Raw genomic sequence first — 16,197 nt, 5'->3', positions numbered from 1 at the left:
TTTATTCACTCATACTCATGGGCAAAAGGGAAACAAGGCATTAACTCCAGCCCTCCACAGAGCAACAACTAAACCTCCAGGACAGCAGCCTTAGGTCCAGAGAGAAATAAGGAAAAAAAGGGGGATCTAGGCTTGATGAACACTGGGCAGTGCAGGAGAAGACAGGAACATAAACAAAACCTTTGCTGTGCTGCTGAAGGAGCTGCCATGGAGAGTGTCACTCAGTGCTCCCTCCTGCTCCTGGGGAAGGCTGAGCTGAGGCAGTTTGGCCATGCCTTCATTAATGCTCCTTGCATTCCAAACCTGCTCATTGTTTTCTGTCCTGTGGGTACAAGCCAAGCACATTCCAGATGTGTAGTCAGGACCTGAGGGCCCAAAATAGGCTTTGTGTCTCTCACATTTACAGTGATACACTCTGGCAAACAGGGCTGTCATCTTCAACATTGCTACTGGACATCTGCAATTCCACACAGATTTCAAGAGATCTATATGGCCACACGCCCCACAGTTATTCTATATAAAGCATATTTAATATTTTGCTTTATTTCAGGTTAATAAAAATGTCTCTGTTTTCAATCCTGGCTACTGTTACTCTTAATGGTGAGTAAAAACCAGTTAAGCATTACCAGGGCCACAGTTTTCAAGCCTAAGTATCAAATGTCAGGTTCATCTGCTCAGCAGAGAGCTCAATATTCAGACATGCTGCATTTTCTGATTTCTCCCTACAAACTATAAGGGACAATGCCCTGTTTTCAGCTCTCATACACCTTTTCTTTTAACTCATCAGGGAGAAGGAGCTCTCACCTCCACTGTCAGCTATAGATGCAATATAACATCAGAAAAATGAGACTTCCAGTTGGAGGTCTCAAGTCAGCCTCAATGACTCTCACTTTGTGAGAGAAGAGGACAAAAAGTATCAAAACAAGCTTGAAAGGGGGTACCAAGTTATTATGGTGTTCAACAAATGAACTTTTATATGTATTCCACAGTGTTTGGAAAATGTGCTATTCCATCCACAGCAAAATTTCAATTAAAAGAATCAATCAAGCATTTATTAGCCAGTATCAAAAATGATAATTTGAAAAGTAAGATCAATATCAAAGTTAAACCTTTTTTAAAGACCTTGATCATTAATGGAAAAAAAATCCCTCTCTTATAATAGGGTATGTTTATAACATGTTCAGAATAGATTCCCTTATTTCAATAACATTTTATGATTTTAAAATTGAAAATCTTCCAATTTATGTTTCTACATTAGTAACACTTTACTGTATCTAACTCCATGATTTTGGACTTTTTTCCACAAGTCTACCACAGTAATAAAAGAACTGTCTTCATTCATGTCTTAAAATTTTACCATCTACATTATATCAACCATAGACCTCATTTAAAACATAATGTTGATTTATATATATATATATCTCCAATAATTTGAGGCTATTCTCTAATAATCATGATTGTTGTGACAGCTTGCCTGATGCAGAGGTACGTGCAGAGAGGACTCCACTGAGATCTCCTCACTGCCCACAGAATTATTTCCATGAAGTACCTGTCCAAATACACACTGGGTATCAATTCAGAGCTTGGTTTAGAAATGCTCTGCTGAATTTGGAGTTTTATGAGATGTGCTTTTGAGGAAGGCAGGAAAGTCTGGATTGGCAGCTCTTCCTACCTCAGAGCTCCAGAAATGGCCCAACACACTTTGTACCCACAGAACAGGATCTTTTAACTGTTTAAAACCCGAGTTTGAAACAAGAACTGCTGGCCTCTGGAGACAGGCAGATTCCAGTTGCAGTACAGCTCCAAACAACCTGGTGAAGGCACAGGACAAGGATCCCCCAGCTCACCCAGGGTTTCCCTGTTGTGCTGGGCTGCTTTGAGCCTGAGGTGGTCCTGGCACCCCAACCAACATTTACTGTCCTGTGTCAGCTTCCCACTCAATGCTGTGTGCTGAGATCTGAACACAGAGCAGAGACCACTCTATGAAAGTGCTCCCATGAATTTAATATGGAATGATAACTTTCTATATGGCAGACAACAGCCTGAAAAAGTTCTACTAAAAACCAGATTAATTTTATATCCTCATCCCCCAATTACCACCGAGGAGCATAAAGAAGTTTCCAACCTGGAACCATCCTATATAGGAGGATATATGAAAAGAACATTTCAAAATTGCTCTTGCAACAATGGTGAAACCCTGCCATTAATTTAGCAAAACTTCTTTTCATGCTACAGTGTCAGAGCACTTGAAATACTTCCTGGGCTTCTCAAATCTCAGTAAGAAGCTCAGCCCTTGGCTGATCAGAGGGGCTGGTGACTGGGATGGACAGAGGGCTGTAACAGGCAGGTTTGGTGCTGGAGAATGAGAAAAGCTGAGTGGAAAGGCTGCATTGCCTCCACCACCATTCAGCAGGAATGAAAGAGGCATCTGTATTTCTCACAGAGGGGCTGCCTTTTGTGCTGCAGATCAGGTATCACACGTCATGTATTACTGTAGTGTGACATATTTAAGAATTCAATAAATCTGAGCTCTGTTTCTGCCACCTTAATCTGTGTTTGGCAGTACCTTTTTCCATTTAAATCACCTCCAAAACTGAGGACTTCTGTAACACGACAGAATTACACTCTGCATTCACTGCTTAAATGACAGTGGGCTCAGGTGATGAAAGACATGTGATTTAAACTGCCCTTCTAATCAGTGACATCAAAGCTTTTGATCTGAAAGTGAAAGACAACAGTTTTGAAATCTCCAGGTTCATTCCTCTCATTTCTTTTCATGCTCAAATGAACAATCTAACCTGGAAATCACGACCAGCCAGCACCTTTGGATAAAATCCAGAGCGCTGCTGTTCATGGAGGTGGTAGGATCAGATACTTCTTGGTGTAACTGTGAAGAAAAATACTCAACCCCTCCAAATTATTCTGGTACTACAAAATGCAGATGTTCTTGATGGATGTACTTGTGCAGTACTGTACTATTTTGGGGTGCAAAGATCTCGAATATGTTGGTGAAGTGTGTGCCTGCTACAGAAATTGCAAATATTGTATTTCTCACTCTGAGCTAGAACTATTATTCCACTAACAGAGGGGTGATTTTTTTATTATTTTATTTAGTGAGTATTTGACTTCTGGCAGTGCTCTGCTGGAATTTAAAATGCCAAGTTGGCAGCTTTCAGAAAGGGAAATTTCAGTAAGTTGGGATGGTCTCTTTGGGCTCATATTTCTTGCAGTTCTTTTTCCATGTGTCTGTGTCCCTGGCTACCAGCAACAGCTCTTACCTACAGCTTTGTTTCTTATCCTATGTTTTATTAGCTCTAGTTTTTCAACCCTAGCATCATTTTACCCTTCAGGAATGCATTGTGAAGTTCTGCCAGCCTTGATTTTTCCTGAAATGTGTAACAGTAATGGTGTGGTAGGCTCTAGTAAGTGCAGCCCAAAGCTCTGAAATTTTCACTCTCACATGAGTGTCACTGCAGACCACAGAAGTCCAGATTTGCTGGCAGGCACATACCTCATGCACACTTCCCACAACCTTGGTTAGGTTACAACAACAAGCATTTTGCATTAGAAAATTCCCTGACAAATCTAGTAATAGCTTTCTTTATGGAAAATAGAATTCCCTTACTGGTAGCGGTATTTTAAAGAACAAGAGCTGAGTTAGGCTGCTCTAGAGACAAATCATAGAAACAAATCAAACAAGAATTTATTTTAGCTGATAATAAAATGCCTCTTGAAGTCGTTGAGACTGGACACTTAAAACTATCAGTGACAGAAGTCTGTGTGGAATGATGAGTGAAGGAGGTGAAGTCTGCAATTCTGGTAAATGACTTACAAGGACCAAGCTGGGTGCAGGTAACTCATTACAGCTCGGGGGTGAGAGGGTGAGCAGAGGGAATCCCCAGCACTGCTTCTGTCCCTGGCTGTCCCCAGCTCTGCCTGGCAGCCTGGGCAGGAGGGCACTGCCCACCCAGCACGTTTTGAGGTAACAGAGCCACTGCACTCACCTTCCATTGACAGCAAAACACAGCTGGCAAATCCCATGCAACACTGCTGTGGCATTCTGCAGGAAACTTGCTATTTTGGGGTTCTCATCAACAGGGCCTTGGACAGACAGGAAACAGCAGCACAGCTTGTCCACCAAGCCTATGTTCACCACGTAACTACAAACAGAGGAAAAAAATGTATTACAAAAATTAGCTCCACAACAGTTTTGGTAACTTTGCAAAAGAAGTCATTTTTGCTTCTCAGTTATCAAACTACTCAAAAAGCAGGCTGTGATTACTTAAATACTCTTTCTGAAAGGGTTCAGTAAAACAAGTCCAATTACAATGACTTCAGATCTGGCTCTCTGTGACTATCAGTAGTTTTTGTTACAAGATCTGTCAGTTGTAGGATAATTTGTATTATACTGTACAAGAAAGATGAGTGTAAATGTTTATTTTAGCATACTGCTAGAAGGACAATGGAATTTTGCCATAGTTAGATGATTTATAATAATCTTGATAGCTCTGCAACAGCACAATTTCTTTTTAGTATGAAGAGGTAAACTCTGCAGAACACACTAATTCAAGAAGACAATGATGTTACCCAGATAATGTTTTATAGCAATACATACATCACAGCAACCACTGCCCAATTGCTGGGCTTTGTTCCCCTCTTATAAATACATATCCAAGAGCTCAGGGACCAATAGAATATTAACAACATTCTACCATGAGTACAGAAGGATCAGGATCAAAAAACCTCTTCAAGACTCAAATTCAATATATAGAAAACCATGTGGTGACTTTTTTTTTAAACTGAAAACTCCTTTTTTTAATATTAGGGTTGACCAGACCATCACTGCTGACCCTCAGATCACAACTGCTGAAGTTCCCTCTTTGAATTTCTAATAGCTTGGAAGCATATGTCCAAAAATTCTGCTCCTCACCCAGAGAGATCTTCACCAAGATCCCTCTGTCCCCAGCAGGTTCTCTCAAACTTTGATCAACTCCACTTAAACCATGAACAGATGCATTTTTTCCATGTCACCTCACTTCAGCTACTTTCCTTTTCTACCACAACCATCCAGCTTCTCAGACTTCAGCCCATCTCAACCACCCTGTTCTGCTGACTTAGGTGACATCAACTCTTTGTGGACACAGGTCCCAGTGTAATCACCTCTCTTTCTTTCCCCTCTCATTTTCTTCGTGTTTTCCTCCACTCTTACGAAGTCAGAATCAGGAGAACTGCTGTTTTATCCTGTGCCTCCACCTCACTTAAAAGACATGGGGAAGCAATTGCCTTCAGACATCAACAAATGACCACTGTTCCAACCCTGACTGCCTTCACCAACCCTCCTGCTCCCGAGGTCACTGTCCCACCAGCTGCTCCTCAAATGCACTTGGCAGAGATGGATTTTAGAACAGAGGCTCCTTGAGAGAGAGGGGAACACCACTGCCTTTAGGTTTACACCATGACTAGACTACCCAAACTTGACTCAATAGGGAACATTATTAAATAATATTGATTCTAGCAAATAAAACTATTGATTAGATAATGCTTCTCATAAAAGCACAACTGTTAATTGAGAAAAACTATTCCCTCACAACATGTCTAAAGTCTGATTTTGAAAGAACAGGGGATTTTGACATTAGGGAAGAAAATCTTGTCCTTTTCAGACACTGCTGTTGCTCAAAGACAGATTTCTCTTCAGGGTTAGAAGCAAGGCCCTCTGCCAATTTCCACCCTACTGACACAAAGCTTTTGGAAGAAGTGAAGGAATTAAGAATAAAAATACATTGGATATAAAGCATGAAGTCGAACTGCTGCACGGAAGACTTTTAAAGCTGCTGAAGCACAGCAGTTAATAACACTTAAAGATGCACAAAGGTTATTAATTGCACACTCATTGTGCAGGTAAATTTGTCTGTTCTGTTTAGCAACGTGAAAGGTTACTAGCATTAAGTTTCTTGCAGATTTTGATCTAAGCAACCCACCTGATCACACAGGTGATAAACAAGTTCTCCTGCTTTTATTAGTGGAATAATTCCAGGAACATAGCTGGGTGTTAGATACATCACAGTCACAGAGAAATGCTGAGTGCTGGAAACAGCTCCGAGAAATCGGAGGGGAGAGGAAGGACTAAATAAAACAGAGCTAATACTGATAGATGGTGGCTCACAAAAAGGCACAACCTTTCCCATCAACATTCTCTTCCCCAGCAGCATCTCTACAGCCTGACACCTGCAAACTGTGTCCACTGTCCCCCTCCTTTCCACCCACACCTGGGCACAGAGCAGCTGCTCTTCTGGCAGAGAGGAAATGGATGAGAGCTTTCAGTCTGCTGGGACTATTCTTCACTGGCATCCGGAGACAACAGCAAGATGCATGGAGCACTCCTTTCCTTGAGGAATTGAGCACACAGGCAAGTGGAATGTCAAAGCTCTCTAATCTATTGCCTCCATCTCTTTTCACCCACAGGAGCACAGCTGAAATAACCTGGCTACCCTTTTGATACCCAGACAGCACATAGATAATTGGTGTTTATGCATCAGGTCGAATAGTCCCAAATAGAAAAAAAAAGTCAGCGTTCCTCTTTCTTCCCCCATCTTCCCAAAACTCTCACTTAATCAACTCCTCATGACATACGATACAATGACCTGGAGGTGAAAGATTCTCATTAATGACAGAATTTGTCTGTTTTTGACTGCTTTAAAATGCCCTCTCTCTTTTTTTCCTAATTGCACCATTACCTTGTCATCATGCCTTTCATTCCCCATTTATAACCAGATCCCCTAAAGTGCCTCAGGTGAGGGACCTGCTCGGATTCTCCTGTCTCTCCTTATCTCGAGGGTCTGCCTGTGCTGGGCCCAGTCAGTGTCAGATGTCTGCTCAGCACAGACCTCCCACCCTCCCATTCATAAGTGGGCAGAATACAACATCCTGAAATTTCACACTCTATCAAAACCTGTTTGGGGAGAAGGAGAGTTACATGAGAACACCAAAGTTTGAGAGGTCACTGGTATCTATGACAACTACTTGTTTTGCTTTCCTCCTCCAGATGTCCTCTTTGTCTCCATCAGCATCATACCAGACTTTGGAACGTCTGAAGGCTCACTGTGACATGTTTTCAGCAGCATATAAAGAAGAATTTCATTTCTTCAGAGGGCTGAAGACACACTGGGTAACTATTTATATGATAATTTATTGATAACTATTGATATAGTTTACCAGTGAAACGAAATACTTTTATCAAGTCTAATACACTGCTGGATATATATTAGTTTTATATATATTAACTGTGTATGTACTAATAGATTTAGGTTCAGCTATAAAATGCAGCTACATGATAAGATCAGATTCTAGGAATGAGTGGGTGATTTTTGTAATAGGAAATGTGCATTTTATGACAAGCTTATATGAATACAGGTATGACATGAGAGACCACAGGCAATGGGCACACACGGTTGGCACAGAGAACTGAGAGGAAAATATATGGAAGCTGGCTCCTAGGTAATCAGGAGAGAAAATTAATGGAAAGGACACAAAAACAAGTCCAAAAAGAAAAGAATCTTGGGTTTCTGTATTTCTTTGCCTGCAGTTTTTTGAAGAACATTTTTGATTGAGAATATAGTATTTCGATAGTCTTCTGGACTACCCACACAAACTACTCTCACTGCATTAAGGTTAAAGCTGTTTGTTCCTGTCTTAAATCAGTGCAATTTGCTTTCTCTCTCATAAGGAATACTTAGAAAAGTTTCATTATCTTTTTTTAAACCTGATTAGGTCTTGGACTCTGCTGCTGAAGGCTTCCATTTGTGAGGATTTACTCTTCACTTCCTGTAATATCTTCAGTGCAGTAGAGTGGTTGTTGCCATCTGGGAAGCTGGAGATGAGACATCTGAAAATCACAGCAGTCACCCTCAGAAGTCCTGTTGTTAAACCTTCAAATACCTGCTTATTTACACTTCTGCCTGCAGTAGCATTATGGTCATCTGGAACACTAACCTAGGTCAAGAGAAAAAAACACAACCAGGAATCAGTAAAACCAACTAAAGTCTGTAGAGAAACATTTACAAATTTTCATAGGCCTACACCAAAAGTAATAACAAAGTAACATTCTAGCAGTGCTGAGGGACATCAAACCATTTCAGGTACAAGATAAGGTAAAGCAAATAATCCAAGCTGGATAAATCCAGTCAAAAGAATGCAGCATCTGCGAGCCAAGGAGGCCTGACAGCAGCAGAGTATGCCATTAGTATGATTGTGTTCTTATGCATACAACATCACCAGTGACCACTGCATTTGTCCATCAGAGGTCACCCACTTGCCCATCATGTCAGAAGCACAACACCCAGTTCTCTCTGATCAGACCTCAGAGGAATCTCATTTTTCTACATCATTTAACTGGAGCCCATTCCTAAAAAGGTGAAGTTGAGCTGTACAACATGTAAATCTGAAGACAAATCTATATGCAGGCTACAGATCTGGAAGGAAATCCTCATGGAGAGTATAAATTTTTAAAAATTCATTTAATGTTTCCATTTCTGCAGTCCAAGGTGATTTATCCAGCTGAAATCCTGCCCTATTCCAATCAAACAGTAAGTGGAGTGTGTGTGAAGTCCTGCAGTGCTCGAGGCAGACACTGGCAGCAGTCAGGGCTGCTGGAACATCCCCATGGCTGATGCTGCTGGGCCAAACCCCACATCCCTCTGTGGAGCCTCTGCTCTGCCACAGGCAGTGGGGATCAATACTACCTGAAATGGCATTTTCCTTCCAGGTTAAATTCATTTACACTCAGTATGTGCAGGCAAGGCCAGAGAAAAGCATTGCTGCTCGTATAGGTATCAGGAGGGATTTGGTAACACTTGGTGACAAAGAACAACATGCACATTTCTTTATTATTCATTAGCTCTGAGCCTTGTGCTGGTACTTTAAACTCATTGTAATGGTCTGTTCCTGGTGCTGAGCCAAGACAGCAAGTGAGAAGCCTTTAGCTGCTTATTCAAGTTCAATAGGAAGAACAATACTAGGTTGCTCCAGTAACATTTGTTGACTAAAATAATTCATGCCTAATGATACCAATTGCTCAGTGAAACAGAAGGATTGAGCTTTGCAATGTGTAAATCAACTTCAATGTGGCCACTTTGTGCTCAGAACATTAAGTTTCAAAATTGCCAGCAAATGCTATTTACTGCTTCTTTTCACCTTAGATAAAAAAATTATATGTGCTATTTCTTAAAAGATTTAATACTATGTTGCAGCAGAGCCTTTGGTTTGCTGTAATGAACAGTACTATGAGTGGATAATGTCTGTTTTTGTCTTCCAGTTCAATGTAAATAGGAGAAAAAGGTAGTCTAGTATATAGTCCTTAGCTACAAAAGCTTTTCATGCTTCCAAATAAAACTGCTCTTCCTAATTTGTAAAATAAATAGATCTGGCACTTACTAGAGTCATTTCTTGCAGAGTTTAGTTTTCATGTTCAATTATTTGGGAAAACATGTGTGGGCTGATTAATATAAAATGAAAATAAATGTGGATTTTTACACAGTGTTATGTCAAACGAGAGATAGGAGAAAACAACAGAGATAGAAATACTGCTTGACAGAAAATGGGTAAATTTGAACTTAATTCCTTCAAGATTTTCCTTTTATACTAACTCAAATGAGTGATAACAGATCAGCTCTTTTACTGAAGAAGTAATTAATGGGAGAGTGTGAAAATGTGTTGAGATTTATACTCAGAATGAATTAGTGTGCTTGCAGAAGCAAAATTAATTGGGGTGCTTGCTTGTTGATGATTATATCAAGCAAGGGGTAAGAAATCTTAAGATTTAATGGTGTCATTATGAAAGCTTTCAAGCTCTGGTTTCTTTGTGTTGATTACACAAGGAGTTAATGATATTGAGAGAAAATACATTGAACATGGGCTTTGGATGGGTAAATGTAACAACATTCCACATTCCTGAGGTCTAACAGTTTATATGACACAAATCTACAGGTGTGATTACACACTTGAACTGATTTCTTGAGTAATTGGTAAAAAACACTTTAAAATCACAATGGAAAATCAGGAAATATGTAACCATTGTCCAAATATCTGACCCATCCAACATCTCAGTGCCATTTTAGCTTTTCTGATGGCTGATTTTGCTGGGCCTAATCAAGACTCCTCCCTTCTTTAAGTTGGTTTCTGAACTGGAACACTCTGGTGAGCTGACTCTCAGCTCTGGGGCAGTCTCCATCCAAGTGATAAGTTATTCCTTAGAGAATTCCCCCTGTGCAGGGGTTCCCATGCTTGTGCAGAGCTGCCATAAGCTCTTCAGCTCTGCCCAGCATCTTGGGCTTAATCCTGTAAGATGCTGCACAATATGGCCCCAATCCAGTAAAGCACTTAGGCACACATTTAATATAGCAGAAAATGCTCCTCTCTTCTGACTCATGTCACCAAAATACCTCTGCAGATCAGAGCATGTTCTCCTGCTGTGCCAACAAAAAACACCAAACAATTTCCAGTTAGCAACACAGAGGTCCAGCACTGACAACTCATTCATATTTTGATTTCATAAAAGGCATAGTCCTCCACAGCCATGAAGAATTTTAAATGCAGAGTTGGTAAACCTAAAAGGAAAGTCTTCAGACTTTTAGAAGCAGAAAGTTTCTCTTCATTTGGTTAATTATTTCAGATCATTCTCCCATTACTAATAGTGATTTTGTGCTTTCTGCATGTGTAGCCATTGGGTTTGCCTCAAAAATATTCTGAAAAATACATCTCAGAAGTTTCAGTAGGAAGTCATGTAGCAACTAGTGAACCAAAGAAATGGAAATGGCTTAGGAAGTGCATGGGCTTGAGATGGTGCAGGTGAAGGTTTCAATTTTAAATTCCCTACCCCTAAACACTTCAGCATGTCATTACCTCTTCTAGTCCAGCCCTGCTTTCAGGATTTACTACTCCCCACATGGGCTTGTTATTAGGGCCTGAGGAATTGTCAGTGCCACACAGCTGAACCCCCTGCAGACAGATGGAATTTCAAAATGGACTAGAAGAGCCCAGCAGCACAGATGTGCCTTGGATTCCACAGCTCCTGTCATCATCAGTGCTAACATGGAGCTGCCTTATTTGATGCAGCACAGAAGATTTAAAAAATCGACCACAAATGGTGAAGAAACTGCAAAGGGATGCATACTGTCTTTCTGAAGAGCCCAAATTAAATGGCAGCACATTCCAGGCAAGAAGTGGAGGAGAAAAATTACTTTCCTGTGCCTAGACAGCCAGATTAACTTAAACCCAGTAAAATTTCATAGGCCACTTACCTAAAATATGTCCAAATTTAAGCACTGTATTTTGGAGAAGAAAAAATTAAACAACAACTGGATTTTGATCTCTACATTTGTTTGATGGCTACTTTACCTAATGTTCATTGCACATTCACTAATGATGTCTTACTTAGAATTTTCATATACTATGCATTGAAAGGTTACCTTAAAAAACCATCACAGTGATCTGTCATGACATCACACAGACAGGTATGGTTTAGGTGTATGGTTTCTCAGATATCTTTGGGTAAGTACATGACAGCTGCCATTTGACTGGAAATAAAACCCCCAAAATATGAAACATACTTAGAGCTCCATTAATTACTTGCTTTTGTTGGCAAAACAGACAATTAGAAAATTATTCTGCAGCTATCTTCTGGCTACAGTAGACAAAGAAGAGCAGAGCCAGCAGTAAATAAAGCTAGCACAAGACCTATATGAATGTAGGTGGGCAGGTTTGAGCCATTAATCATGGAAATCAGGAAACAGCCCTGCTGTCCTCAGCAGACACTGATTTAGGCATTACCTGAGCTAAGGAGGCTGAGGAAGGTGACAGGCTAAGTCAGGCTACAGAAGGTTTCCTACTGGTCCCTTCAGGCAGGAGGTAAAGAAAGGTTGAAACAGGACACTTCAAACTATTAACCTGGACAGGCTGGGTGTCACACACAAGAAAAAAAAAACCCAAAGCAAAGCTAAATCCACATGAAACTGGTTGGAAATAAGGTTCATACTGGATGTATTCAAGATTATATTGAAATGCTTCTCAAACAGTACTGTTTCTGTGTTCAGCAAATATTGGTGTACTTGTTTAATAATTTGTTAAAACCTTGCAAATATACATTCTCATTTATTACTCTTAGTATTACTTTGTGCTTTATTTTCCAACAGTAAATGGAAATACAAATGACATGGGCAAAGGCTGCATCACACAGCTCATCCAACCAGGAAAAGTGGAAGCAGTTAATAGTCTCTGGGGGTATATTTTAGTGTTTTGGTATTCAGAGCTGCTCTCAGTTTGTACTCTTTTTTTTTTTTCTTGGTAAAAAAAAGAAAAATTCAAACTTGATCTGATTTATTATATTTTCAAGAGAGAAAAATCAGGGTTAGAAAAGCAGCACTGTTTTTGGGTTTTGTACTCAAATATGCACTTCATGGAACTCTGAAGATATCTCAGTTTAAGGGCCAATTCTGCATGAAGAGAATATAAGAGACTTTCTGTACAGCAAAGAAAAGTCCACTGTGGATCATGGGAAACATTAAGCTTTAATTACAGTTGTGCTGCAATTCCAGGGTAGGATTTGGCAACAGCCTGAGAAGAGCTCTAAGTGCAGTAAATTTTCCTTCTGCAGCATCTGTGAGCTCTAGGTGGCCAGCTCTGCCTGAGAAATGCCCTGTGTGCTCCTGCAGGAAATGGCAGCCCTCGTGCAGCACAGCAGGGCAGGGCTGTGGCAGCAGCCAGCCTGCTCAGGGCTGCAGGACACTCCCAGGACAATTCCCCAGCACACCTTTCAGGGACACTGCCAGCTAAGAGCTGCCATCCTCTCAGAGACATCTGCAGCTGCTCACAGCACAGCACAGCTCGGGCTTTCTTTGTGTCTCACAACTCGGACTCTCCTCCTCAAGTGTTCATCTACAGTCCTAGGGCTTGTTGATTCTAACAGCACCACTTAAATTATTAAAAGTATGTACATAACTTTTCAATTAACAAACTGCTTGGCTCATGAAAATACATACACACAATTTATAAGTAAAAAACCAGGACTAAATATCTTATGATGAGCAGGGCACTATGAATTAAAAATGAGTTTTCAAATAAAATATTTAATGACATTTCAAATTAAATGAAACATTGGAAAATTAAAACTTTCATTGCTAAAGAGTTCTATTTAAGCACTTCAGCAAATCAGACTCTGGCAATGTATTGACCTGACTTAGATTCCTGACACTGAAACAAGTAAGAATCAAACACACAGAGACAACTCATTATAGTCTATACTTTAAATATTCCCATAGGGTAAATTTTGAAGAAAACAACCTCAGAAAAAGATAGAATAATATCCAGTCACAGGGTTCCTGGAACACGTGTTTTTGCAGAAGTTATTAGCAAAAGCAAATACATCGATTTCTGCAGAGTATATAGATATAGTATAGTATATAATATGGTATATAGTATATAGATACAGCCACCAAATACAAACAACAAATGAATTCTATTCTTTCATGCCTTTATTCTTATCTACCTCCAGGTGTTCTTATACTCTAAACACTTTAACATGTTTGTGGAGCACACAAAAAAATTTCAAAATTAAAGAAGTTATTTTACCTACCGTAAACTGGTGTATCAACAGGTCCATCAGAAAAGTGATCTTATTACTAAAGAGAACATAGGTGCAGTTTTCTATGCAGTTGCTGCAGGTGAGACTGTAAACATTTACTGTACTGCACAGTGACCTAAAAAGTCAAAAGGGAAGAAAAATTAGAATTTTACTTTCTTCAGTAAATTAAAAGCAAATAAATGGCAGCACATCAAAAAACAAGCTTGCAGGAATTCACATTCATTTTCTTTAACTCAGGATTCCAAACAGAACTGATAACTTACATGAAATCAATTAAGTAACTTCAAAACAGTAAAGCAGTGCTGATGAGAAGCCACACACTCTGTGTTCTGGACTCTGCTGTATCCAAAACTGATACAGAGTACCAGGCAATTCTATCACCTGGACAGGTAACACTCTCTGTGTGGGGCTTACAGCTACAGCACACACTGAACTCTTTCCTGGCAGGACCCCCAAGCCCTGAGAGAATTCCCAGGAGAGCAGGGCAGGGTCTGTGACCTGCACAAGGAACAGGGCAGGGGCAGCAGGCACCAGAAGCTGTGGTGCCACATTGCCCCTCTCCTCACAGAGCCTGCAGTGCTGCTCTGCAGCTCCAGCTGTGCTGGGGGAGAGGGGACAGCTTTGCAATGGGAGCAACACTAAATGCAGGCACATGCACAACTGCTCCCTGCACCACGGGCACCCATTTCCATCTGCTCCAATTCAAGTGTTCTCCTCCAGACAGGCCTTGCAGGGAAGCTGGGACCAGTCCTGGAGAATATTCTCACAGAGAAGATCAATCTTACCAAAGAAAACCCTACTCCAGAATCAACAAAAAGTTTGTTTCCCCAGCTTTGCTTACTGCAAAAGCCATCACTGTTACTTCACAAACACACACACAACACAAATGCATCATAAATACATCCAATAATAAATACAGATGGCTAGACAGTCAAGCTGCTTCTCTAAAGTAAACCAAAATAAAAAGAACTTTTACTTTGTTGAGTTTTTCTCGACATGTGAAAAAATGTGACTAAGTTCAAATAAGCTCCAAAGAAGAAAATAAATTATGAGCACTGTTGAAAGGTCACACAAAAGTGGGACTGCAACAAACACTAAGTTACTGCACCGAAATCATCAAAGCTGGAATTTAACAGAACAAGCTGAAGACTAATTCAACATACTTCTGGAGCTGAGTTTTACCCTTTATCTTTCTCCTAAAATACTTTTTGGAACAACAAAACTATTTACACAATAAGGACTGTGGCTTTACTGATGCTGGGCTCATTGCTGAGGCATCTGGTCCTTTAGCCTGGCTCCTCAAAGCTGAACTGGAAGCCTCTCACATACACACATACACACATACATAGATTGTATTTGTCAAGCAAAGGAAAGCTGGAAATGCTCAGAGGCCAGAAAAAGTGGAGGAAAATTTTTTCATTTGTATGACTGGATTGTCCTCTCTTCAGCTGGAGAATTTAGAATAGAAGTGAATGAACATTTATACTTTCCCTCCTTTTCTGAGTATCACCATATCACCAGTTATATTAATTCATCTCTACTAGTAATTAATTTTACTCTAGTGCCTAATTAAATCAATCTGCATGACATGAAAACAATATTAAATAATTACTAATTGACCAAAGCAGGTTCATTTTCATCTAGCTCACCTAATTTTTACCCTACAAGAATAAACAGCTAGAGATAATTGAAGCAGCATTTGTACAAATCTGTCTTGCAACACTCCTCTCTCTTCCTCTCCTGATTATATAATGGGGTTTAGTTCCCTTCTCTCAGTAATGCTGAAAAATATTTTCATTAGGCACCTCCTTCTACTTTTCATGAAGATTCTTTCCTCGTGTAGGTATGTTTAGAGGGGGAGAGAGAAGAAACTGTATTGGTAGTCTCTTATTTTCTGTTGAGAAGATGCTTTAAATCAGCTTCTGTCATTTTATCAGCTATTCTAAAATAAAGATCAATTCTATTTAAATATAAACATTATAATTCATCCAAAGTGTCAAATATGAACTTGTAGGTTAATTCTGACAACATTTCAGAGTCCTGAGGTGATTTAGTTAATTCACTGCAATAACTGCTTTTTGATATATGGGACTCCTAACTCCTAAGAGGATCATTTATTTTGCACTTGAAAACACAAAAACTTCCCACTTTATCTAAAGACCAAATTCCAGTGTAAGAATGCATCACGCTTTTGCATTTCCCAAGTGAACCTCACGTCACAAAGAGTGCTGGTGCTTCCAGACACTCTGATAATGCTTTTGAAAAGGTGCTGGAAGCAAATGGATGTCAAATGAATTTTTCACAACAATAAAGAGGCTTCATTTAATTGATACCATAAGCTTGCTAACAGCAGCTCGTCTGAACACATTCTGATCACGGCTGTGCCTGGGCTCCACGGCCTGACTGCAATCCAGCACCAGGAGTGTCAGCACAGAAGTGTCCCCAGGTGGTTGGCAGTGTTAAATGGCAGATTAGAGACAGCACAACTAATTTCTTTGCTTTAATCTTATTAAGAGAACAACAGCTGTCAACTGTCACCATTTCTGCACGAGGCCACGAGACCA

General features: G+C 40.1%; 1 protein-coding gene across 2 annotated transcripts in view; it reads right to left on the bottom strand.

Annotated features, from left to right (window-relative positions):
• Window positions 1-16,197, bottom strand: part of SCAPER (S-phase cyclin A associated protein in the ER) — a 130,413-nt gene that overhangs the window by 27,856 nt on the left and 86,360 nt on the right. For both annotated transcript variants that reach the window (XM_088172345.1, XM_014879164.2), the window contains exons 25-27: window positions 13,625-13,748; window positions 7,760-7,989; window positions 4,005-4,160 (exon numbers count right to left, since the gene is read on the bottom strand). In XM_088172345.1, coding sequence (XP_088028471.1) covers window positions 4,005-4,160; window positions 7,760-7,989; window positions 13,625-13,748 — 510 coding nt within the window. The remainder of the gene's footprint in view (window positions 1-4,004; window positions 4,161-7,759; window positions 7,990-13,624; window positions 13,749-16,197) is intronic.

Source organism: Sturnus vulgaris, chromosome 13, assembly GCF_052056855.1.
Source record: "Sturnus vulgaris isolate bStuVul1 chromosome 13, bStuVul1.hap1, whole genome shotgun sequence".
NCBI lineage: Eukaryota > Metazoa > Chordata > Aves > Passeriformes > Sturnidae > Sturnus > Sturnus vulgaris.
The sequence above is the reverse complement of the archived record's forward strand: the minus strand, read 5'-3'. Positions and strand labels throughout refer to the sequence as shown.